General features: G+C 56.7%; 2 protein-coding genes across 4 annotated transcripts; one reads left to right on the top strand and one right to left on the bottom strand.

The window, feature by feature from the left end:
- On the top strand, positions 1-16,754 carry CTNND1 (catenin (cadherin-associated protein), delta 1). Of its 3 annotated transcripts, XM_010568021.1 has the most exons (21): positions 1-114; positions 232-280; positions 921-1,240; positions 2,391-2,462; positions 2,750-2,908; positions 3,125-3,657; positions 7,727-8,190; positions 8,301-8,484; positions 8,780-8,897; positions 9,573-9,726; positions 10,128-10,145; positions 10,400-10,468; positions 11,938-12,065; positions 12,644-12,794; positions 13,056-13,248; positions 13,355-13,469; positions 14,046-14,133; positions 14,455-14,502; positions 14,637-14,734; positions 14,892-14,966; positions 15,167-16,754. In XM_010568021.1, the coding sequence occupies exons 3-21, from the start codon at positions 1,046-1,048 to the stop codon at positions 15,173-15,175; spliced, it is 2,871 nt and encodes a 956-aa protein (XP_010566323.1). In that variant the 5' UTR covers positions 1-114; positions 232-280; positions 921-1,045; the 3' UTR covers positions 15,176-16,754. The 3 variants fall into 3 exon arrangements, with proteins under 3 accessions (XP_010566323.1, XP_010566325.1, XP_010566324.1); XM_010568023.1 differs by lacking the exon at positions 14,892-14,966 and having other exon boundaries at positions 14,637-14,719; positions 15,164-16,754; XM_010568022.1 differs by lacking the exon at positions 14,892-14,966.
- A 1,265-nt stretch (positions 16,755-18,019) lies between these two features.
- LPXN (leupaxin) lies at positions 18,020-21,396 on the bottom strand. Its single transcript, XM_010568020.1, has 9 exons — positions 21,306-21,396; positions 20,293-20,441; positions 20,100-20,155; positions 19,607-19,712; positions 19,364-19,519; positions 19,101-19,274; positions 18,950-19,031; positions 18,590-18,738; positions 18,020-18,505 (listed from the first exon to the last, which is right to left on the bottom strand). Exons 1-9 carry the CDS (start codon positions 21,316-21,318, stop codon positions 18,239-18,241), a joined length of 1,152 nt encoding a protein of 383 aa, XP_010566322.1. The 5' UTR covers positions 21,319-21,396; the 3' UTR covers positions 18,020-18,238.
- Between the last annotated feature and the right edge of the window lie 1,264 nt (positions 21,397-22,660).

Genomic DNA, 22,660 nt, shown 5'->3' with positions numbered 1-22,660 from the left:
TTCCCTCCTGCTTCCTCACTGTGGTGGCTGGGCTATTTCTCCCATGACTCTCTGCATCTAGACGTGGCTGTCCTGTGCCTTTGCCAATCAAACCTGAACTTCCTCCTCTAACAGGTCTGTATGGAAGAATATTGCCTTTCTCTATCAAAATATGTTGATTGTGGTGTGCTTGATCACTGTTCTCCTTTGGGAGGGGATGTTGGAAGGGTCCAAGCCAATGCCTGTCCCTAGATCTGTGGACTGAGGACCTCCTGGGGTTGCTGCAGCCTTGAGAGCCCTGGTGAGAACCTGGAGGGTGGTGAGTTTTGGCAGCAGTCAAAGGGCTCATCCCCCTTTAGGGGAATCCTGTCCCACTTAATCCCCTTTCCTGGGTAGGAAGCACCTGTGGAGCTGGGGCTGTCTCCCCACCTCTTGTCACACTGGGGTGGAGGAAGCAGATAAGTGACACAGCCCTCTCCCTCAGCCCTTCCCTGGAGGAAATAATGGGATGTGGGTCACTTCTCATTCTGTGGGAGAGTGTCCCCTCTTCTGCCCCAGGGACATGCCCTCCCCTCCTGCTACTGCCTGCGGGCAGCTTTTCCTTGTAGGGGAAGTTTTCCTGCAGCCTGAGGGGGGCCCTTGTGGGAAGAGGGAACCTCAGCACACAGCAGCTCTTCTGAACCTGGCTGTTTGGTGTGATGGGGGAGGACCTTCTGCCCCCAAAGTGCACTTCTCCAAGCTTAAATGCTGGGGCAAGGAAGCATCTGAGTCATGCCTGGGGCTGTGCTGCTCTTGAGACCCTCTTGCCAGCTCTCTGGTGGTGGGTGGGAATGGGTGTTAATGCCATAAGATTTTTTTCTTGTTCTGAGAATCTGTCTTAATGAAATCAGTCTCTTCTGACCGCTCTTCTCTCCTCCTTTCCTCCTCCAAATCTTGTGCAGTGAAGAGAGGGGCTCCTGCCCTTCTGGGTCAGTTTTCTTCCCCTCACATTGACACCGAGCCGCCTCTGCTTGTGCCTCCCTGTGCCCTCTGCCCCTGTCCTGCCCGTCCTGGGCACCCATCACTCATGGACGACTCGGAAGTGGAGTCGACTGCCAGCATCCTTGCCTCTGTCAAGGAGCAGGAGGCACAGTTCGAGAAGTTGACCCGGGCACTTGAGGAGGAACGGCGCCATGTCTCAGCCCAGCTGGAACGAGTCCGGGTCTCCCCACAGGACGCCAGCCCGGGCTTGGCCAACGGCACGCTCACCCGGCGGCACCAGGTAAAAAACCCCCTTGGCAGAGGTGGGTGCGGAGGCTCCCAGAGCCCCTGTCTGTGTCAGTCCTGCCTCGGTGGGGGCAGCCCCGGGCCTGGCTCCCTTCCTTTGGCTCTCCTTGGATATGGAGGTGGAGCAGGGCTAGGCCAGTCTTGTAACACTGATGGTGCTGAAAGTGATCTGGGGATGTGCAAACCTACTTCGGCAGCCAGAGTCTTATGGGGAGAAGGAGCCAGCCTGGAGGGTCTTGCTACCAGGTTGGCTCTGGTTTGGTTTTGTGAAGGTTGGAGGCTGTCTGTATTCAGTACCTGGGCACCTTTGCTCCCCATCCCACTCAGCTTCTTGGAAGGTGGCCAAAGTGAAGGGGTTGGTGTATAGCTGTGGGGGAGTGCGTGTGTCTCCCTCGTGTGACAATGGGCAAGTCCCTGGAGTCTCGGTCTGTCACCCAAACAGCCAAACCAGGGCTGGGAGAAATCCCTTTTCTCTACAGGGCTGGAAATGTGGTTTCGTCTGTCTTGGCTTGAGGTCTCTCTCCTGTTCTCACTTTCCCAGGCTCTGTTTTGGAGAGGGGTGCTCAGAGGGCTGGTGTGTGGTGGTGTGCAGGAGGCAGGTGCCTTTCTGGCTGTGAAAGGTGGTGGTGGTACTAGGAGAGATGTGTGGGTCAGGGAGAAGGAAGGGGTGGGCAGAGGGAGGAGCACAAGAGTCAAATGGTAGCACTCTGCAGTCAGCCGCCGAGCATCCACACTGTTCCCTTGCGGTTCTGGGGGGCCTCTGGGATGTCAGTTGCAGCTCCTGTGTCAGAAGATGTGGAAGATCTCCAGGGCTGTGCTGGGGAGCAGGGAGGGGTCTTGGCCATTCCATCAAGAGTGTGTGGACACCGTGGGAGAGCTGGGATGTCTGGAGTGGGGCTGAATGGTGTGTCCTCCCAACTCTTCCCCAGGCTGGAATGGGGGGTGGTTTGCTGCATGTCATACAGACCCCCAAGGAGTGTGCTGCTCTCCTGGGAGTGACACACGGGGTGTGCATTGGGTGCCTCTGTCAGATGCAGGAGATGGCCTGCTTGGGGCCTGGCAGGGAAGGTGGGGATGGCTATATGGAATCCCAGCAGTGGGAGATCAGTCTAGTAACAGGCCTGCTGTGATGCTGTGTCTTTCAGAACGGCCGTTTCTTGGGCGATGCTGACCTGGAAAGGCAGAAATACCCAGATCTGAAGCTCAACGGGCCACAGGTAAGGGCAGCTGAGCCCTCTGGCTGTGGGCAGCCTGCTTGCCCAGTGGGGTGTGCTGCAGGGGGCAAGGCTCCAGTGTCCCCACCATAGCTGGGAGAGGGGGGAATTTGTGTTTCTAATGTGGCCTCCCTGGCTTGAAGGAGCTTTGGGTGTGGGGTTGTTGATACCCCTTTCCGTGCAAGAGGATGTCAGGGCTCCCTGAGAGGTGAGATCTCTGGGCTAGCTGACTCCAGGGAGGCTCCTGTTGGTGGGGGGGGGACTGACTGCCTGTCCCTTGCTCCCTTCAGGACCACAGCCACCTCTTGTACAGCACAATCCCCAGGATGCAGGACCCGGGCCAGATCGTGGAGGAGACGTACACCATGGAGGAGGACCCAGAAGGGGCCATGTCGGTTGTGTCTGTGGAGACATCAGATGATGGGACAACCCGGCGTACAGAGACCACGGTACAGGCCTGGGGAGAGCATGGAGGGACAGGGCTCTGGCCAGGGACCATGTTGGCTGGGGTGCTACAGCAGTGATGTCTGCCAGCTTGCTGTGCTGTGAGCTGAAATGGGGTGGGAAATCTGCTCGGAGTAACGTGCTAGGCTGGAAGGATAATCTAGGATGCAGAGGTGTGGTGGATTTCCTCATGAGAGTGTGTCCTGCATCCATTCCTCTAGGTGAAGAAAGTGGTGAAGACAGTGACCACCCGGACAGTGCAGCAGGTGCCAGTGGGGCCTGATGGGTTACCTTTGGAAACCTCCCCTGTCGCCAGCAACTATGTCCAGACCATGGACAGGAACTTCCGCAAGAATGGCAATGGGGGCCCCGGCGGCTACCTGAGCCAGCCAGGCACAGCCACCCTTCCTCGAAACTACCACTACCCCGACGGCTACGGCCGCCCCTATGAGGATGGCTACCCGGGCAGCGATCACAGCTACGGCAGCCTGTCCCGTGTCACCCGCATTGATGAGCGTTACCGCCCCTCCATGGACACCTACCGGGCCTCCAGCCGTCAGGACATCTATGGCCCCCAGCCTCAAGTGCGTGTTGGGGGCAGCAACATGGACCTCAGCCATTTCCACCCTGAGCAGTACGGCCTGGAGGATGACCAGCGCAGTGTGGGCTTTGAAGATGTGGACTACGGGCTTATGTCGGACTACGGCACAGCCAGGCGGGCAGGGACCCCGTCTGATCCTCGGCGACGGCTCAGGTATGTGGCAGGAGGCACTGGGGTGGGGGATGCTATGGGGGTCCCTTTGACTTCATCCTCTTTGGAGGAAGGAGAACAGCAGAGACAATACCATGAGCTGAGTCACATGTGGCTTGTGCAGGAGAAAACTTGCATCAGGTTCTAATTGTCTGCTTAATTGGTGGTTAAAACTCAGTGCTAATTGAGCCAGTCTTCCTGCAGTGAGGAGTTCCACTGGGTAGTTGGATGTAGCTCCAGGCCCTTCCCTCTCTGTGCCACCCATTCTGCTAGTGAGATGGCAGGCTCATCTGCGCTGCCCCAGCCTGGCTTATCCTGCTGGGAACCATGCCTGATGCGGGCTGTGTGGCACAGCCCTGCATCAGAAGTAGCAGCAGCCCAGTGATCATGCTCTGGCTGAGCTGAGAGCGGCCCTGGGGAGCAGTGCTGAGCCTAGGGCTGGGGTGAGTGAGGCTCAGCCCTGAGTGCCCCGGGGAGCATTCCTGCAGCCTGGCCCAGTCCTTGTGCAGGGTGGGAGAAGCTGCTCAACCTGTTTGGCATTAGCAGCTTCTCCCCTTCATTTGTCTGTGGGTGATCTGCGGCTCCTCCAGCCTGACTGCTGAGCAACTGCCCCACCAGGCTGTGGCTGCCCTTGGGCAGCCAGAGCAGGGTCTTGGTGGCCCTTTAACTCCCCTGCCAGGCATGCGGCCAGGGATCCTGGGATGTTACATGCCTGAGGCTGTGACTCCTGTAGACTGGTGTCTTGTGCCAGTTGTGTCTCTTGCACAAACACTGCTGCTGCCTGCTTAAGCCTCTCAGCCTGCTCTGCTTGCTGCCTGGGTTGTCAGGTGGGGTTTTGGGGAGGTGCTAGAGGATGGCTCAGAGGGTGGTGAGGTAGGAATAGAGTGAGGGGCTGAGCCTGGGTCCCAAAGATGGGGAGGGGCTTGTGTCAGCAAGCTAGGATGGATGTACATCTCCTGAGTGCCCCAGGGTGGGGGAAGATGGGTAAGGCTGAGCACAGGCTGCTTAAGCTCCTAGGGCATAAAACAGAGGCAGGAGGGAGAGACCCAAGGGAAGGGAGGCTGTTGTCAGGCCCAGCTGGAGATCTGCCCGTCTCGAGGCATGTACTGTAAATCCATGGTAGCCCCTGGCTGCTGAAGGGACTAAAGGAGGAGCTTTGTCTGTCCTTTTGGCTTGTGCCAGCACAAGTGTTTCTGTTGCTGTGCTGAACCAGTGAGGGTGGTTGTTCACCCAGATTGATTTCCCTGGCCTGCCTCACCTTGTGAAGTTTGTGCTGGCTAGAGGAGGGCAGGCAAGGCTGCTGGCCCTGCTGCCTGCACAGACTCAAGCAGCCTGTGAGAAGCCAGTGTTGGCAGTTTTGAGCACATGGCTGTCATGGTGAGCAGCTTGGGCAGAAAGGATTAAGCAGGCATGTCTGACCTGTGGCTGCTTCACTCCAGCCTGGGGCTGTGGAGGGGGTGAATGCCAGCCAAGGCAGAAACCTCTGGCTTGCAAACCTTCCCTGGGTTCACATCCTGCTCAGCATGTGGGGGCAGGAGCCCTCCCTGAATGGCCTGAACTGCTTGGGCTTTGAGACCCTGAGTCTGCTCTGATGGGCTGGATGGTGTCCATGCTCCTCCTGCCCCTCCAGATCTTGGAGAACAGGAGTTACAGGAACCAGGTGTGGAGACAGGTGCAAGAGCTGCAGCTAAGTGGGAGACTGGGGGACTTGGGTCGCAACAGAGGGAGAAGGTCCTACTTCAAGCATGGCCAAGGAGCAGCCCTGGTGGAGATGTCACCTTGTCCTGCAGGGATGGCACAGGGTATGGAAGGTGGGTTGGTGTGGCCTGTGAGCAGGTTCTCCCTCCCCAGCAAGACGGATAAAGATCACAGCAATCTGTGGAATCCAGGCGCTGTTGAGCTTGGCTTGTCCCCTGCCTTCTCAGTTACCATCTGCACTCAGCCACCTGGCTTGCAGGAATGGGAACAGGCAAGATCAGCATCCCCCCACCTCCGATGTCTGTCTTGAGCAGGGACCTGGCTGTTAATTACTTCTTCAGGGAGACGGCTTGCCAGGCATGCAGGAGATGAAGGAGCATGCTGAACTGAGAGATGCAGCGAGTGCTGGCTACCATCGGCCACAAAGTGTGCGAGTCCCCTCTCCTGTCGCTCTTCTCAAAGCTCCTTCTCAGCAGGGGAAGAGGGAAGGGGGGTTCAGTGGCAGTGCAGGTTGTGATCCCTCCCTGCCCCCCCAGCCCCATCTCACCTGGAAGGGCAGGGTGGGATCCAGCACCAAATGACCCTCACGGCTGGGCAGAAGCTCCCTTTTGGGGTGTGTGAGTCTTGGCATGGGAGCAAGGTCAGCTGCTGGCTGTGTTGACAAGCTTTGGGTGGCTTGTTTGCAGTGCTGGCACTTGCCTGCGTCTTGCTCCTGCCTTGTCCTGCTGTGGGGGATGGTGGTGGTGGTTGGCATGGTGCACTGAGCACCGTGTCCCACAGCAGCGGGGAGCGACTCCCCGGAGCAGCCGGACTCCTTGGCATCTCTTAGTAGCCAGGCCATGTGGCAAGCAGCGCATTTCCCTGTTGGGACATGCTGAAAGCCAGCTTCATAGCCCACTGCCACCACCTGTGGTGGTGCCCTGTGGGCAGCTCTGCAGAAGCAGCTGGGGGGGATGTGGCTGTGGAAGTGGCTGCCACCTGGAGCCGGTGGTTTTGGTGAGTCCTGTACCAGAGGCTGTAGGGGAAGTGGTGGTGTAGGGGGCAAAACCTGCTGCCATCCTTCATTGCAACTTTCCCTGCCTGCTCAGGGGCAGGGGGTTGTCTGCACCTGATTTGGGAGCTCATAAGGTGGCTGAGCAGTCCCTGTAGCAGATGTGAGCCAGAGGATGCTACCTCATCTTGGACCTTGGTTGTGCGTCCTTGGTTGTGTGTTCTTAGTGCCCTGGCACGGCAGGGGTGACAGCAGTAGTCAGGCCCCTCCATTTAAGTGCCAAGTCCCCTCCTATCCCTTTCAGTTGGAAATCACTGGATTCTTCTGCTTGGGTGGGGGGAAGGATTATATTGCCAGTGACTACAAAAATAGGGTGAGAATCTGGGATTTTGTGTTAAATATCACCTTGGCTCATGGGTGACTAGTTGTACTTTCTTTCAGCTTCCGTGTGCTTGGTGGGGCTCATTCCCAGTGCTGCTAGGTCTGTGGGTGAGCCACACTTCACCAGGAGAGGGGGTGTGGGACCACAGCTCTTCCCTGTGTCTGAGCTGGGAGCAGTGAGGTTGATCCCTGGAGCCTGGCTGTCTCTTGATGCCTGACTAAGCCTGTCCCCTGGGCAGCAGTGCAACTTGGGTGTATTGCTCGGCACCGGTAGGCAGAAGAGTTTGAGCCTCGTCTTGGGTAAAAATCTTTGCTCTATCCTTGATGCTCTGAAACAATGGCAGTGGCTTGGTCTGGCAGCAGCTCGTGTGTCCTGGACTACTACAGGAGAGCCGTGGTGATGGGGGTGCAGTGTTAGATACAGCCAGACAGTGCAGCAGAGAACTGGGTGCCCTGAAGCTGGACTCTGGGTGCTTGCTGTACCCATGCAGTGCTGGTGTAATGGGCCTGGGGAACTCCTGGGTGACTTGTTCTCCCAGCAGTCTGTTGTGGTATTAACTTGCCCTCTAGTGGCTGCGGGCCCAAATGTTTTTCTGTGCCTCTGGGGCTGGCTCCTGCCTCTGTGGAGGTTATGCAGAGGTTATCCAGCCTCTGACCCAAAGCTAAACCCAGTGGGTGAGTGGGAAGGGACTGGAATAGTTGTTGAGGCTGCCTTCTGGTGAACAGCTGCCTGCTTCTGGAGCAGGCCTGGGGATGCATGGGGGGTGGCCTTCTGCAGCTATGGACTCCAGCTGGACCCTGTGTGGGGAGCAGGAAAGTGCCCCCACACTGCTCTGCCGCCTGGCTCCCAGCCCTTGATGGGAGTCTGCCCGGTGCACTCCAGCAGGGTAGTGGTGAGTAGACACTGTGTGTTCTTCAGCCTGTCTTCTGGTGAGTTGGAGGGGGTGCAGCATCCCCCCCAGGTTTAGAGCTTGCACTGACACCTGCTGTCTTCTCTCCTAGGAGCTATGAAGACATGCTGGTGGATGAAGTGGCCCCCGACCGGTACTATTGGGCCCCTCTGGCTCAGCACGAGCGGGGTAGCTTGGCTAGTCTGGACAGCCTGCGGAAGGGAGGTCCAGCCCCGGGTAACTGGCGCCAGCCAGAGCTGCCGGAGGTAATAGCCATGCTGAGCTTCCGTCTGGATGCCGTCAAGTCCAATGCGGCCGCCTACCTGCAGCACCTCTGCTACCGTAACGACAAGGTGAAGACAGAAGTGCGCAAGCTGAAGGGCATTCCTGTGCTGGTGGGGTTGTTAGACCACCCCAAGAAAGAGGTTCACTATGGTGCCTGTGGAGCCCTCAAGAACATCTCTTTCGGCAAGGACCAAGACAATAAGATTGCCATCAAGAACTGTGATGGGGTACCTGCTCTGGTGCGCCTGTTGCGGAAGGCCCATGACATGGACCTCACGGAGGTCATCACAGGTAATGGCTCCAGGGAGGAGAGAAGGGGCTAATCTGTTGGTTGAGGGATGCACAGTGAGTTTTTAAGCCCACATGGTCTGACTGATCACCTACTGCTTGTGGCATTGCAGGAACACTGTGGAACCTGTCCTCGCATGACTCCATCAAGATGGCCATTGTGGATCATGCACTACATGCTCTGACTGATGAGGTTGTCATTCCCCGCTCAGGCTGGGAGCGGGAACCCAATGAGGACTCAAAACCCCGTCATATCGAGTGGGAGTCGGTGCTCACCAACACCGCTGGCTGCCTTAGGTATGGGAGAGGGGCTGCCAGCTGCTGGCAGAGAGCTGGTGTGGGTTGGGGCTGCTGTAATGCTCCTTCCTGGCTGTTCCTGGTAGCTTTCTGGGACTAGACCTGCCAAAGGAGGTCTGCGGAGGAGCTGCTTTCCTAGCACAGCTACTGGTGATGCAGTCCTTGATTTTGGAGGAGTTTCTCTCAGTGGAGGGGAGCTACAGGAACTTTTCTCTGGTTTGAGCTCTGCTGGGTGTGGGCTGCTCCTGCCTGCCCTCAACTGTCTCTCCCATGATGGTTCTCTCCTGACTGCCAGGAATGTGAGCTCAGAGCGGAGTGAGGCCCGTCGGAAGCTGCGGGAATGCGATGGGCTGGTGGATGCCCTGATCTACATAGTCCAGTCTGAGATCGGCCAGAAGGACTCAGACAGCAAGGTACCACAGTGGGGGTGTTGTCCAGGCACATGTAGAGTTCTGCCCTTGTCAGCTAGCTCTAGCAGTGCTCTGCTGTTCATGGTGGCTGAAACTGGGTTTATCCCAAGACGGGTGAAGAATGGATGGGGGGAATCTTCACCAGGGAGGGATTTGGTCTGATGGGACTGGCTTGGGAAAACCCAGTCCAGGCTCATGCCTTTCCATGATCTCTGCTTGGGAAGAGAGAGCCTGTGTGGGGTGTGACCTGTGTACTGTTTGACCAGGAGGTGTCTAGTGCTCAGCCAGCAGTTTGCGGTAGGAATGTTGGCCCCCCAACAGGGGTCTAGCAGTGTCGCTCATCCTCATGCTGGTATCCACTGTCTCAGGGCTCCCTGACCTGCCTTGATGAGGTGTTGACTTCAATTTTCCTTGAGGCTTTCCTTGGACCTTTTGTGCTTATGGCAGAGATATTTTTTTGGCTCAGCAGAGTATGAGCTCATGCCTGCAGAATTGGCCATGCCTGCTTTAGGACGGGGGTATGCTCCAGCTCCATCTGAGATGGAGCTACATATCCCCTGGTCCCAGTTCAGACCCCCTTGACGTGGCTCTGAGTTGCAAGCTGTGATGGGGCACTCGGTCAGAGATGTGGGATGGGCATGTGCTGCTCCAAGTCAAACTAATTGGCTTTCTCTCTAGCTGGTGGAGAACTGTGTGTGTCTGCTGAGAAACTTGTCCTACCAAGTCCACCGTGAGATCCCCCATGCTGAGCGTTACCAGGAGACACCTCTGGCCCCGGCCAACAATGCTGGGCCCCATGCTGCGAGCTGCTTTGGTGCCAAGAAGGGCAAAGGTTCGTTGGGTGGCAGCAGCATGGAGGGAGGCGGGATGAAGACAGATCTACTACAGTGAAGCTTGAGGGTGGTCTGGGGTCTCTGTGCTCCTACTCTGGCATCTCTTGTGTGAAGGCTAAACTGCAGCTGTCTGTGGAGACGCACTGGTCTGTGCCTCCCCTGGCTTTGGGAGCTACTGCTTTGCTTACCCAAAGCATTTGACACAAGCTGATGGTGGGTTTCTGTGGTGGTGGGTTGGTGATGGATAGATGTCCACTAACTCCACACCTTCCCTTTTTTCCTGTGTTGCCCCTTCCCCTTCTCTTTGCTTTCTTGCCAAATGATCTGCCCCATGATGCTGTCGGCACTTCTCTCCTCCTGCCTCCCCTCTCTCCTGTCCTTCTCTCCGCTTCGCCAATAGACGAATGGTTCTCCAGAGGTGAGTGCGCTCTTGGTTTTAATTTTTCTGTGGTTTGACTGGGTGCTTTCTCTAGCTCTCTTTGTCCTGCCCCCAGCTGGGCATGTATTGCCTGCAGTGTGGCTAATGCCCTTGATGTCCCCTCCTGGGACATGCTGGTAGCTTAGCTTCAGCTCATCTCTGGGCTTGTTCTTGTAGCAAGTGGCAAAGAGCTGTTGGGCTGAGATGGGTGCGGAGACGAGGTGTCTTATGCCTCTCTGCTTGCCCTTTGAAAGGTAAAAAGCTCCCAGAAGACCCTGGTGCCGATACAGTGGATTTTCCCAAAAGAACAACTCCAGCCAAAGGTATGTTCCTCAGTGTGTTTGTGCAAGACTTGGGTGTGCAGGGCTGCTTTTCCACAAGCAGTCCAGTAGAGGAGTGAGCAGAGTTGATTTCCATTGAAGTGAGCCTTTCAAATGGGCAGAGGCTTGGTTTGGAGAGGTATGTTTCTGTTTGCCCAAGTGCCTGTTAAAACACTAGCTCTGCCACAGACAGTTGTGAGGATGCTTGTTGTGCTTGGGGGAGGTCAGTGCTGCCTCAAGATGGGCTTCCTAGGGCTGCAGGGGGAACTATTGCCTTGGGGACTGAGGGACAGCATGGTGACACAGCCCTAGGAAGGGTAGCCTTCTATGGTGGTCTCGGACTTCTGAGCACAATTGCCCTCTTGCCTGCTTTTCTCTCCTGGGCATGAAGAACAGGCAGGATTTAAAGCCAAAAAAAAAAACCTGCCTTAAAGTGTTCTCCAGCATGAGGAAGGGTCATTCCAAGAAGCCCCTGGGGACCAGCATCTTGCTGCCTAGAGGGCTATGAATCGCAGCCCCTCTCTGGCTGGCCAAGCAGTGGGCATTAGCCTAGGGTTTGTGTTAAGCTCCTTCTGCCCCAAAACACCCTGTGGTTCCTGGGAGGACCCTGGCACTCCCAGGGGCATGAAGAGTTGAGCTAGAAGAATCACAGGGGAACTTAGGACAGACCTGACCTTGTGAGCAGCTCAGATATGTGGTGGTGGCTCCTCAGGCGGATGTGGGCTGTGGGAGGAGTCAGCACCTGTCTCTGGTGGAAGCCTGAGAAGCCACCTGCTCTGCCTTGAGGGGCTGGGGACATCCCTTACCACAGCTGAGGACAGAGAACAAGATGGAAAACCCAGCCTCACAACTGTAAACTGCAGTCTCACTGCTGCTTTACAAGTCACTTCTGGGCATATGTTTCCATGGAAAAGAGTTAATGCTTGAAGGCCTGATCCCTGCCCTGCTTGCGAGGGTGCTGGAGACCTGGTGCTTTCAGTCTTTGAGGATGAGCTGAACCCAAGCTACTTCAGTGCAGCATTGGTGGCCACTTGCTTGGGGTGTTTTCTCCTTCCTCCTGCTGAGACCGTGGGCTGAGCCTTTTGCTACCACAGTGCCTGGCTGCCAAGTTTGCTGCCCCACTGTGTGCCCTTACCTGGGTTGGGTACTTCTCAGGCAGGTGTTGTACTGAAATTGAGGTCTCCTTGCTGATGACAGCAGTGCTGCGGCTCAGCCTAAACTGCTCCTGAGCTGCAGCGGTGCATTGGGGACTGTGGGCAGCAGCCATGGCATCCCTGATCAGGGCTGGTGCTGGGGGCTGGGGTTTCTGGTGGTGTGGGGCAGCCTGACCCACTCTGTACCAAGGATGCAGCCTCCGGGGAGCAGTGAGCCTGGGTAAAAGCTTCCAGCCTCATCTGCTCAGCAGTGCTCCTTTGAATTAGTCAAATGCTAGCAGAGCCCTTAAGTCCTTCCTACCTGCATTCTTCTGGCAGGCTACGAGCTCCTCTTCCAGCCAGAAGTGGTCCGGATATACATCTCACTTCTAAAGGAAAGCAAGACTCCAGCCATCCTAGAGGCTTCAGCAGGAGCTATTCAGAACCTGTGCGCTGGCAGTTGGACAGTGAGTGCCTTGTGGAGCTGGCTGTGTCCACATTCATCTGTGTTGCAGGGAAGTGGGCCTTGGGGAGCAGGGAGCATCACCTTTGGGGTACCAGCAGAGCTGTAGATGGCCAAGGCTCTGCTGTTTCAGGCTGTTCACTTTGTGCATGGCTCACTACCCAAGAAGATGCTGTTCAGCAGCCCAGTTCAGGTGTGGAACAGGTATTTCCTGTGCTCTTGAAGGGCTCTGTGCTGCCTGCCAGCTGTGTCTTCCCAATGGCTGCCTGTCTGTGTCCCTGCCTGCAGCTGGCTCCCTGCCAGTCCTTCCCTTCTGTATGCTGGGGGCAAGGGATGAAGGTTTGGGGCTGCTCTACAGCCCCTTTACCTGCATTCTCTTGGTGTTTATGGAAAGAATGTCAGGGAAATCTTGCTTGCCTGGCCTGCGGGGGGGGCTTCAGGGCAGTAATGGGACCTTTGCAGTCTGTCTCACTGTGGGTGAAGCCAGGACCTTCCATTCCCAAGATGAGGGTGGGTGGCAAGGCTCCCAGTGGTGTCGCCAGGAGCAGGGAGAGACTGTGGTGCTCTGCCTCTCCTCTGCAGTATGGCCGGTACATCCGCTCAGCGCTGCGCCAGGAGAAGGGACTCTCTGCCATTGCTGACCTCCTGACCCACGACAGCGAGCGAGTGGTGAAAGCAGCATCCGGAGCCCTGCGCAACCTGGCTGTTGACTTGCGTAACAAAGAGCTGATAGGTGAGGGCTGTGGAGGAGAGGATGTCATACTCTCCATAGCCATATGGGTTAGGCAGGAACTTCCTCCTGATCTTGGCAGCTGAGGAAGTGTGTGGGCATGGTATCAGCCCCGTGTCTGTCTACTCCTCTCCCAGAGTAGCATGTGCTCAGCCCTGCTGAGGGACATCAGAACTGGTCACCTGTCCCTGATCCTTCTACAGTGATTTTTGCCTTGCAGTCCTCTTCCTTGATTGCTCATGCCCAGCTCTTTCCCCTTCCCAGGTAAACATGCCATCCCTAACCTAGTGAAGAACCTGCCTGGAGGCCAGCAGACCCCAGCCAAAAATCTCTCTGAGGACACAGTGGTGTCAATCCTCAACACCATCAATGAAGTAATTGTAGACAACCTTGAGGCTGCCAAGAAGCTGCGGGAAACACAGGGGATTGAGAAGCTGGTGCTGATCAACAAATCTGGGTAGGCTCTGCTTGAAGGATAAAGCAAGGGGCAGAGAGGGGCTTTTCCAGGAGCTTCCTTGAGGCCGTGGGTATTTCCAAACATCTCTTCCTTCACCTCTTTCTAGGAACCGCTCAGAGAGAGAAGTCCGAGCAGCTGCCCTTGTCTTGCAGACAGTCTGGGGATATAAAGAGCTGCGGAAGCCCCTTGAGAAGGAAGGCTGGAAGAAGTCAGATTTCCAGGTATGGGGTTGGGGGAATGGAGATGTCCTGTTGTGGCTGAGGTATGAGGTAGGGTCCTCCAGCAGGGAGAAAAGTGTTCCTGGAGCTCAGCAGTACTGAATTTCAGCTCTGACCTTGCTGGTGGGATTGGAGGCCCTTGAAGGTGTCCCCTCTGCCATTTCTTAGTGGATGGCCAGCAGGAAGTCTCTGCTAAGGAAGAAACACTCTGTAAAGTGTTAAGCCCTGTGTCCCACACATAAGTGTGCAGATCTGCAGGCAGGAAAGTTTGCAGCACTAAAAGCTGCTGTGGCAGTGCTGAAGAACGAGGTTCTCCAGGGTTCATTTTCTTTCCCAAAAGCTGGAACTGTCCTTGCTGCTTAAGGGCTGGGTGCTGCCCTGATCCAGTTCAGGCTGGCCACCTCTACTCTCTAATGTGGGTGCAGCCATGGGCTCTGGAGCACCCTCTGGTTGCTTCAGGCCCCTTGCTCAAGGGCTGTGGGGGAGGGCTCCTGGTCTTAGGGGCTGGAGGGGTGGGATGTGCTGATGGGGAAGGAATATCTGGGCCAAGGTGTGAGTGGTCACTGTCTGATGCTCCAGGTGAACCTGAGCAATGCCTCTCGGACCCAAGGAGGCAACTCATTTGATGACAGCACCTTGCCTCTCATTGACAGGAACCAGAAAACAGGTAGGTGCTTTCCCTTTAGCACCTGTCCCCACTGTCATCCTTCTATCTTGTGGGTACCCAGAACAGTTGGCCTTTGTCCCCTCCCTGCTCTTCAGCCCTAGCTTTCTTGGCAGCCACAGCTGCTCACATGAGGCCATCAATTTGGGCTTTAGATGGCTTCTCAGGGCTAGAAATGATGCATGCAGTTAACTTGGGTCCTGTAGCATCCTTGGGTCAACAGTACTGCAGCTGGGTCTGGGCTCTCTAGCTGGGGTAGGCAGTGGTTCCTCTGCTGCTCGTGGCTGCAGGGGCTGTGTCTGATCTGTTCTCCCATGCTTTTAGACAAGAAATCCTCCCGGGAGGAGATCCAGATGAGCAACATGGGACCAGGTAGGAGAGGGACTAGAGTGGCGGCATCTTGCCTCCTTGGTATGCTGAGAGGGGGGCAGAGCTCCTATCCCCTTTGGGGATGGTGCTGCCTCCTGTGGAGGTGACATGACTGACTGTCCCCTCTCCTGCTCCAGACAACTACTCCACACTCAATGAGAGGGACCACAGCAGGACACTGGACCGATCTGGTGACCTTGGAGATATGGAACCGGTGAAGGCAGTGCCGTTGATGGTGAGCAGCTCTTCCTAATGAGGGAAGAGTGAGTGGGACTGGGGTGTGGGAGATGACACATCACTGTCCTGGCTGGCAGGAGGAGGGAAGAACTGGGCTCCCACAACTAACACCCCCCCACACTCCATCGCCCCTACTAACCCCTGTGTGTCTGCAGCAGGAGGAGGGGCAGGAATCGCAGCCTGAGGTAGAGGAAGCGGAGGAGGATGCTGCCATGTTTTCCCCTGTGTTGGTATGTCCCGCAGTGTCCTGCCCAATCTGAACAGCGGTGACAGATCCTGCTATGCTGTTAGGGGTGCTTTAACCATCCAAATTCTGCTCTGATTGCTGCTGCCTGCAATCGGTGCCTGATCCACTGGGGCCATGATTATGCCTCCACTGCTTGCTTGCTCTCTGGGCGTGCTAACATATCTCCCTCTCTCTCCACAGCAGAAGATCTAGCTGATGTCCCTGCCTCCACTCAGTTTGGGTTGATAATATATTATATATATAAATATATATATAACTCTTTGTGGTGGAATGGACTGACTTTTACCTTGTCTTATTTTTGGATTTTTTGCTGGACTGTTTGTGCCAACTAGCCAGCCAAATGACTGGGCCTGGTCCCCCAGGGGCAGCCCAGACCACTCTGCCTCCTCTAGACCGCTGCACCTCCCCGTTCTGGGACATCTCGACCGATAACTCTTTCTCCCTGTCCTCCACCACCTCCTTCCTCCAGAGAGTAAAACCCTCCTGCCTGACTCTGCCAGATCAACTGGCATGGATGCTGCAAAAGGACTCTGGATCTCTGCCTTGACCAGGAACTGCCTTCTCTCCCACATCTTCCCTCTGCTTGGAGACATCTGCAGGGACAGAGACTGGGACCTCACTCACCGCCTTTTTTGTTTTGTTTTGGGTTTTTTGTTTTATTGCCTATAGGATATATTTTTTGTGGGATCACTCTCAACCAGGGCCATGGGGACAATGGGAGCATCCCTCTCTGGTGGTGGTGGGACTGGGGTGAGGGGGGGTTGGCATCATGGGGGGATGAGGGGAAGGAAAAACAGCAATAACTTCTCTTGCTTTGCTCTAGATGAGGCTTCAGGGGCATGGGAAGGGGGATCTGGCTCTTGATCCTGCAGAGGGGTCTGGATGGGGCTGCTGGCCCTTACTCAGTGACTGTGTGAGGAGGGATCCTTATGTGGGGAAGATGGTCAGTGTGGGGGACTTGGACTGGGTCTCCCTTCAGGGGAGGTGATGGCTCCCTGTGGAAGGAGGAGACGCAGCAAGGCTTTTGGGGAGAGGCAGGTTTCTTGGGGCACACTGTGTGCCAGGTGTGAGGAGCAGGCGCTGGCAGGGCTGTATGTAGGTAGAGCCAGGATCCCCCCCCTTCGCCCCTGTGCACCAGCTGCCTGCGGCGGTGCCCCTCTGACTTTCTCTTGACACGTGCCTTTCTTTTGCCACTGTGAAATAGCTCTTTGAATTGTACTGTCTGGCTTCTTAGCTGGGGAAGGGGTGTTTCCTGGGCTGCTGGCAGGGCTGAGCTCTTCCCTTCCCCTCCAGGAGCCTTAACTGTCTGCAGTGGCGCTGGAAGCCTGTTTTTTGGGGGGGATCCCAGCCCCCCTGCTCTCACCGATAGGGTGCAGGGCTCTCATCTGCATCCTGTCCTGGGGAGATTGGGCTGCCACAGGAGCTGGGACAATACAAATCCTCCTCCTCCTCCTCTCTGCTGTGGTGGTGGGGGGTACATCTAAGTGCTGTGATCTTTTGGGGAGCCCGTGGGCTCCCTGTGCAACTGGAAGCCTCTGTAGGAGGCTGCAAACTGGAGCAGGAGCCCTCCCCAGCCTGGGGCTCCCCACAAAGCATGGGCTCACATGGGGAGCAGGGAGGCTGCAGCAGGCAGAACTGGTGCCTTGCTCCTGCCTCCTCTGCCCAAAAGCACCTCCCAGCTCTGGCTGAGCCCTTCCTGGCTCCAGCCCCACCTCAGCTCAGTTTGGTTTTGTTCTGGGGTCTAACTCTTCTCTTTCCCTTTAAATATGTAAAACACTAATTCCTTTTTTAATTTTTAATTCCACATGAACCAAAAAAAAAAGCTTCCCTCTTCTCTTTTCCTCTGCCCTGGCTCTCCTGGGCCACCCCTGGCCCTGGCAGGGAGTGAGGCTAGGGAGGAGGGGAGCAGGGAGCAGCCAGCCGTTCCTTGTCTGATTCCTGTGCACACTCTTGTAATGCTTTTAAAACAAAATGATTTTTTTATATAAATAAAGTTTTTAAAGTGTGTCTGTGTGCCTTTCACCTAAGGCTGCCACCTTGGTGTTTTTAGCTTTGCTGTTGGGACCAAGTCTTTTTCAGGGGCAGGGCTGTGCTCTTGAGCATTGCTTGCTTGGCTGTCTGTGGCTCTGAAACATGCCACTTTGACAAACCTTTTCTTGGGCTGGAGTGACATTTCCTCCTCTTTCTAGCAAAAGAATGGAGGAAAAATAAAAAGTACCGAAACTTTGTACTGAGCTCCTAATGACTTCTGTAGAGTGCTTGGGGCTGCTCTGGAGGTAGCTGAGAGCTCTCCCTAGAGCATTGTGGCTTCCTCCTGGGAAGCGTTTCCCTGAATTTTCCCTCTCTGGTAGCTGGTAGACTTTGCGCAAGTGAAGAAATACTATAATTTCTCCAGTGCATCCTTAAAAACCTTGGCTGGGGCAGCCTTATGGAGCAAGAGCTGCCCCTGTAGAGCATGGCTAGGCTGCAAACATGCTGGTACCTTCCTGGGGAATACCAAAGCCAGGTTGAAACACTATGTTAACTGACTTTGCTTTCACCTGTGTGTGCATGTGAAAATAAATACAGAAAGAAATTCTGTAAATTTGTAGGAATACCTTTTTTGAAGCAGTTTTCTGGTTTCTGCTTCAAACCAGCTTTTTACTAAAGCTGTGTTGCTGTTGGAAAGACTGTTTTGCCCTGTGGCAGTGGGATGTGGGTTTGTGGTGATGCAGGGCTGGGGTGGTGCTGATTTCCTGTATGGTGCAGCATAGCTGGAGCTTGAACTTGAACTGCTGCCCCAAGGAGGCCAGGGCTGGTTATGGGGGAAGTGCACCTGTGGGCAGTGGGGAGCACTGAGGGATGCAGCTGGCTATGGGGGGCTCCAACCCCCTTGCTTTGCACCTTTGTCCCCAAAGCTACCAGTGAGCAGAGCAAAGGTAGGGCCAAGTGTTTTATTGCTTCAGGTTGAGGGGACAATGCCCAGGATGTGTGGCTTGGCAGGGGCAATGCCAGGAATGTCTTGGGGGGAGGGTAACAAGGAATGATTGCCTGGGATGTCTTGGTTTGGCAGAGACAAGGCTGGGGACATTTGGCTCAGCAGGACCAATGCAAGGGATGTTGATGGGTGGGACAATACGAGGCATGTTTGGCTCAGCAGGGATGATGCCAGGGATGCCTGGCTTGGCAGGGAATATGCCAGGGATGTTGGTGGTGATGATACCAGGGACATCCAGCCAGGTAAGAAGGGTGGCTGTATGCTGGGGGGGCTGGGGTTCAGAGGAAGAGCTTGTCGTGGCAGGCCCGGCAATACATCTTGTCGCCGTGCTCGCGGAAGGTGCCTTTCTGCAGCTGGCCCAGGCAGTAGGCGCAGATAAAGTGCTCGGGGTGGTACTTGCGCCCTGCAGCTGTGATGCAGCGGCCGGTCACAGGGCGGCTGCAGCCGTGGCAGATGTTGCCCTGCCGCTGGTGGAAGTGCAGCTCGCAGTAGGGACGTCCCTGCAGCTCGAAGAAGGAGCCGCTGGCGAAGCTGCTCAGGCACTCCTGGAGGGAAGGAGGCAAGGAAGTCTGGCACCACCTCAGGGACACACTCAGCCCAGTGTCCCTGCTGGCCTGCCACCCGCTCACCATGCACACGAAGCACTCAGGGTGCCAGACGCCCTGCAGAGCTGACAGATAATTGTCCGTTACGGGGCGGTCGCAGCCCTGGCATTTCGGGGCAAACATGGCCAGGAAGTCCTGGTGGCAGTATGGCTTCCCGCTCCGCTCGTGGAAACCTGTGGGGAGGGCATCAAGATGGGCACCCACCTGGGGGGAGGCTTGCAGTGGGGCATGGCCATGGGGGATGCCCAGGATAGGAGGTAAGGCAGGCAATAGACGGTGGGGCTACTGGATGGGGCGATGGGTGCAAGGGCTGGGCTATGGGTGGGATACCTGGAGTGGGGGCAATGGGGACAGGAACCCCCACACCAATCCCCTGGGACATACCGTCATCTCCGAATACCTTCCCACAGTGGGCACAGAAGAAGTGTTCGGGGTGCCAGGTCTGGTCCAGGGCCGTGAGGACTTTCTGCAGGAAGCAGCAAGGTGAGGCACCTGGTGGTGGTGTGGGGTGGCATGGGAGGCTGGGGGGGCTTACCTCGCGGATGGGGCCGGCACAGTAGGCACAGCGGGGTGAGAAGGCCTGGTGATAGTCCTCCTCGCAGTACGCCTGCCCGCCCCGCTCAAAGAAGGGCTGGCTGCCCAACTCCTGCCCACAGCGGGCGCAGGTGAAGTGCTCAGGGTGCCAGGTTTTGCCCAGTGCTGTGAGCACCTGCAAGGAGGCAGGGGCAGTGAGAGCAGCCCCAGGGGATGCTGTGAGCGGAGGGGAGAGGGGCATGAGGATGGAGGTGGGGGGCTCACCTTGCCAGCGATGGGCTTGCGGCAGGTGGCACAGACGCTGGCGGGGGTGGCTGTGATGCCCAGCTCCTGCAGGTCCCGGGTGAGGCTGCCCAGCATGTTGTCCAGTGAGGGCTTGGGCTCCACTGGCACCCCAGCTCCCTGCCCCACAGCCGCTAGCTGCCAGGAAGGAGGGTGGCGAGGGCCAGATGAGGGCTGGGTGAGGGCCAGGCCCCCAACCTCCTTTCCCCCAGGGCCAAGGCTCACCTTACTCTGCATGCGGCCCAGGTCGGCCAGGAGCTCGTCCAGCTGCCGGGCGGCTGCCGTGGGTGGGGGCGAGGGGATCAATGGCTGCGGGACTGGTATGGGACTGCTGGGCACGGCAGAGAGTGAGGGATGCTGTGGCTTCTGCCTCAAGGCTGGAGGGTGCCCAGGATTGAGAACCTTCCCCCCTGCAAGATGTTGCCCTTTCTCCGCCCATGAGATGTTGCCCTTTCCCCGCAGGCCACAGCAGGGGATAGGGGGCCTCCCTGGGGACATGCTGGCACAGGGTGGCCGCATGCAGCATGGAAGGGGCTGCTGGAAGCCCAGCCCTCACCCCAGCAGTGCTGCAGGGATGCAGGATACAACCCCCCCCCCAGCTTGCAGAGGGACTATTTTTCAGGGAGACATGCAGGAGGCCAGGTGACCCCAGAGGATGTGTCCTACTGATGGAAAGGATAGCCCCAGATGGCTTTGCCCTCCCATGGCCATGTTTTACCTGTACACTGTCTTCAAAGCCTCTCCTGGAGGCTGAGCCTGAGGCGGCAGCTGCACCTAGAAGGACAAACCCTTGCACCTGAGCCTGCAGGATGCTTCCCTGCCACCCTTCACTACCAGCCTGGCAACACCACCACCCCTGTCACAAGCTGAACAGGGTCTCGGCCGCCAGCCCCACCACGTTGGGGCATTACCTTCAGGGCCACTGAGGCAAGTGGCTCACGGCCACATGGGGCTGGGGCCCCCGCTGTGGCTGGATCCTGCTTGCAGGAGCTCGGCATCTGCAGCATGCAGTCCTTGGAGGCTGGGCGAGAGCTCTGCTCCAGTTCTGCCAGCAAGGCATCTGCACGGAGAGACCTGGGTTGGGCACCCTAGCCACTGGCTGTCATCCCTGCCTGTGCATCCCCCTAAGCAGTCTTGTGCCACTCCTGAAATCTCAGGAGCAAAAGTAGCATTATGGTAGCTTCTGCCAGCCAGGTGCCCGGGCACTGAGGGGCTGTGGTGGCCCTGAGCACCCTCACCCAGATAGATCACCATCCCCAACAGAGGATGTGCCGGCCCCACTGCACAGCCTTCCTGAAGCGTGGAGGACTGCTGGCATCACGGGTCTTGCTTCCCCCCCACACCATCTCTGGCTTACAAAGAAACATCTATCAGCTCTTAAATTCATGCCAGCACAAGCCCTGGCATGGGAGAGCTAAACTTTTGTGCTTTCTGCGTGCCCAGAGCAGCGCTTCCTACAGGGAGGGCAAAGCACTTTCTCTTTCCACTTTTACTTCACCACGTTGGCCATCCCTTGAAATCTCACTGCCCTCACGTTAGGAAACAGGAAGGGATGTCCCCCATCGCACGGCTGCTTCCCTGATCCCGTGTCCCCCACTCAGGGCCAGGGATGATTCCCAGCAGCCTTGGACACTGGGCTGCTCAGCCCCATTGCATGCAGCCGGGATTGCATTGCTGCCGCAGCCCATTTCCTGTCTTCAAACACTCTCCATTTTCGACAAGGTGCTTGCTTGGCTACCTGGGCTCTATTCGTCCCCTGAGATGGGGGGAGGCACAGTAGGGAGTGCGGCTCCATTGCTGCCCCCTCTGCAGCATCCCCACCTGACCCTGAGATAGAGGAAGGACAAGTCTCCCCCAAGCCGCTGAAGGAACGACTCCACACCATGCCTGGGCACAGGACTGGCTCTGCAGGGGCCCAGCTTACCTAAATCCTCCATCCTGCCTCAGCGTGGGGTCCCGGTGGCTGGGCTCTGGTGCTGGGGCAGCGCCTTCAGGGTAGTGAGCTTGCAGGCTGGGCTGCGCAGGCTTTCAGTTCCGCTCTCCAGCCTTGCCTCCACCCGCCCCAGGGCTGGGGTTTGTTGCTCAGAGTTTTTCCTTTGTGGGTTGTGCACTATCCACCACGTGAGATGGGTAGCAGGCAGAAAGTGGTGGCAGAGGTTGGGGCTGGAGAGGGAAGAAATTGGCCAGCAGCTTGTCTGGGGAGCTCCTGACTCATAAAAACATACAAGCTCCTTGGGCTTCTCAGCTGAAAGCCAGAGTGCATGTGTCCTGCAGACCCAGGCCCTTTCCAGAAGTCACCACCCGCATGTGATGAGGGACGGCATTCCTGCACTGGGTGGAAATGCATTTGTGACACTGTGATGGAAGCAGGCACAGGACCTGTAGTGCCGGCATACTCCAACACAGCCTTGCCTTTTGGGGGGATGCTTTTGGAGCCTCATCTTGGATTTCCAGGTAAGGGCAAATCCCTTTGTGCCACTTAGAGCCAGCGTGAGCGTAAGGACTTGGCTCACTGCAGCAATGCAGATGGTGGTGGCACTGCCAAAGCTGGTGGTTGTGCCACACTCTCCCTGTGTTAATGCTTTGGGCCACTTAAAAGTTTCCCAGAGGTGCCATGTGTGTGGCTGCTGGGCACAGCTCAGCCCTGTCAGGCATGAGCACGTCACCACCAGCCAGGCACAACACCCAGCAGCAGACCTGAGCAGTGATCTGTGCTGGTAATTTGAGCGATTTACCCATCATTGGGACTTTTCTGCTTCTCCCAAGCCAGACAGCTTCGGTCTCTGGGCACGCCATGCAGTCATTTCAGGCGATAAGCCCACGAGCACCTGAATGTGTGTCTTCAGGCAGGAGCAATGGAGATGTTTCTGGCAGACATACAGGTTGAGGTGGCTGTCTGCCTGCCCCCCAGATGCAGGCACAGGTCCGTCACTGTTTGGGACCATTTGGGAAGACAGAGCCACAGGTACTGCCACTATCCCTGGTGCCTCCACCAATGCCCAACTCTTATGAGGGTGATCTAGTGATGTTTATGGCTTGGCTTTTTAGCAGAGAAATCTTTTGGCGCTGCTGAGAGCAGCCAGTGGACGTTGGAACAGCTCCAAGGGACTGGTTAGTAATCTGGAGTGGGGGGATGAAGTGGAGGCTGCTGCAGCAGAGAGAGGTAAAGAACTGGCATATTCATTGCACCAGCAGACAGGGAAATGGCAGGAGATGGCAGTGCAATGATGCCCACAATCAAAACATGCCCCAGATCTGAGGTGTAGACATCTGGGATGA

The sequence above is a fragment of the Haliaeetus leucocephalus genome, unplaced genomic scaffold, assembly GCF_000737465.1.
Source record: "Haliaeetus leucocephalus isolate CR32 unplaced genomic scaffold, Haliaeetus_leucocephalus-4.0 Scaffold236, whole genome shotgun sequence".
Classification (NCBI taxonomy): domain Eukaryota; kingdom Metazoa; phylum Chordata; class Aves; order Accipitriformes; family Accipitridae; genus Haliaeetus; species Haliaeetus leucocephalus.
The sequence above is the reverse complement of the archived record's forward strand: the minus strand, read 5'-3'. Positions and strand labels throughout refer to the sequence as shown.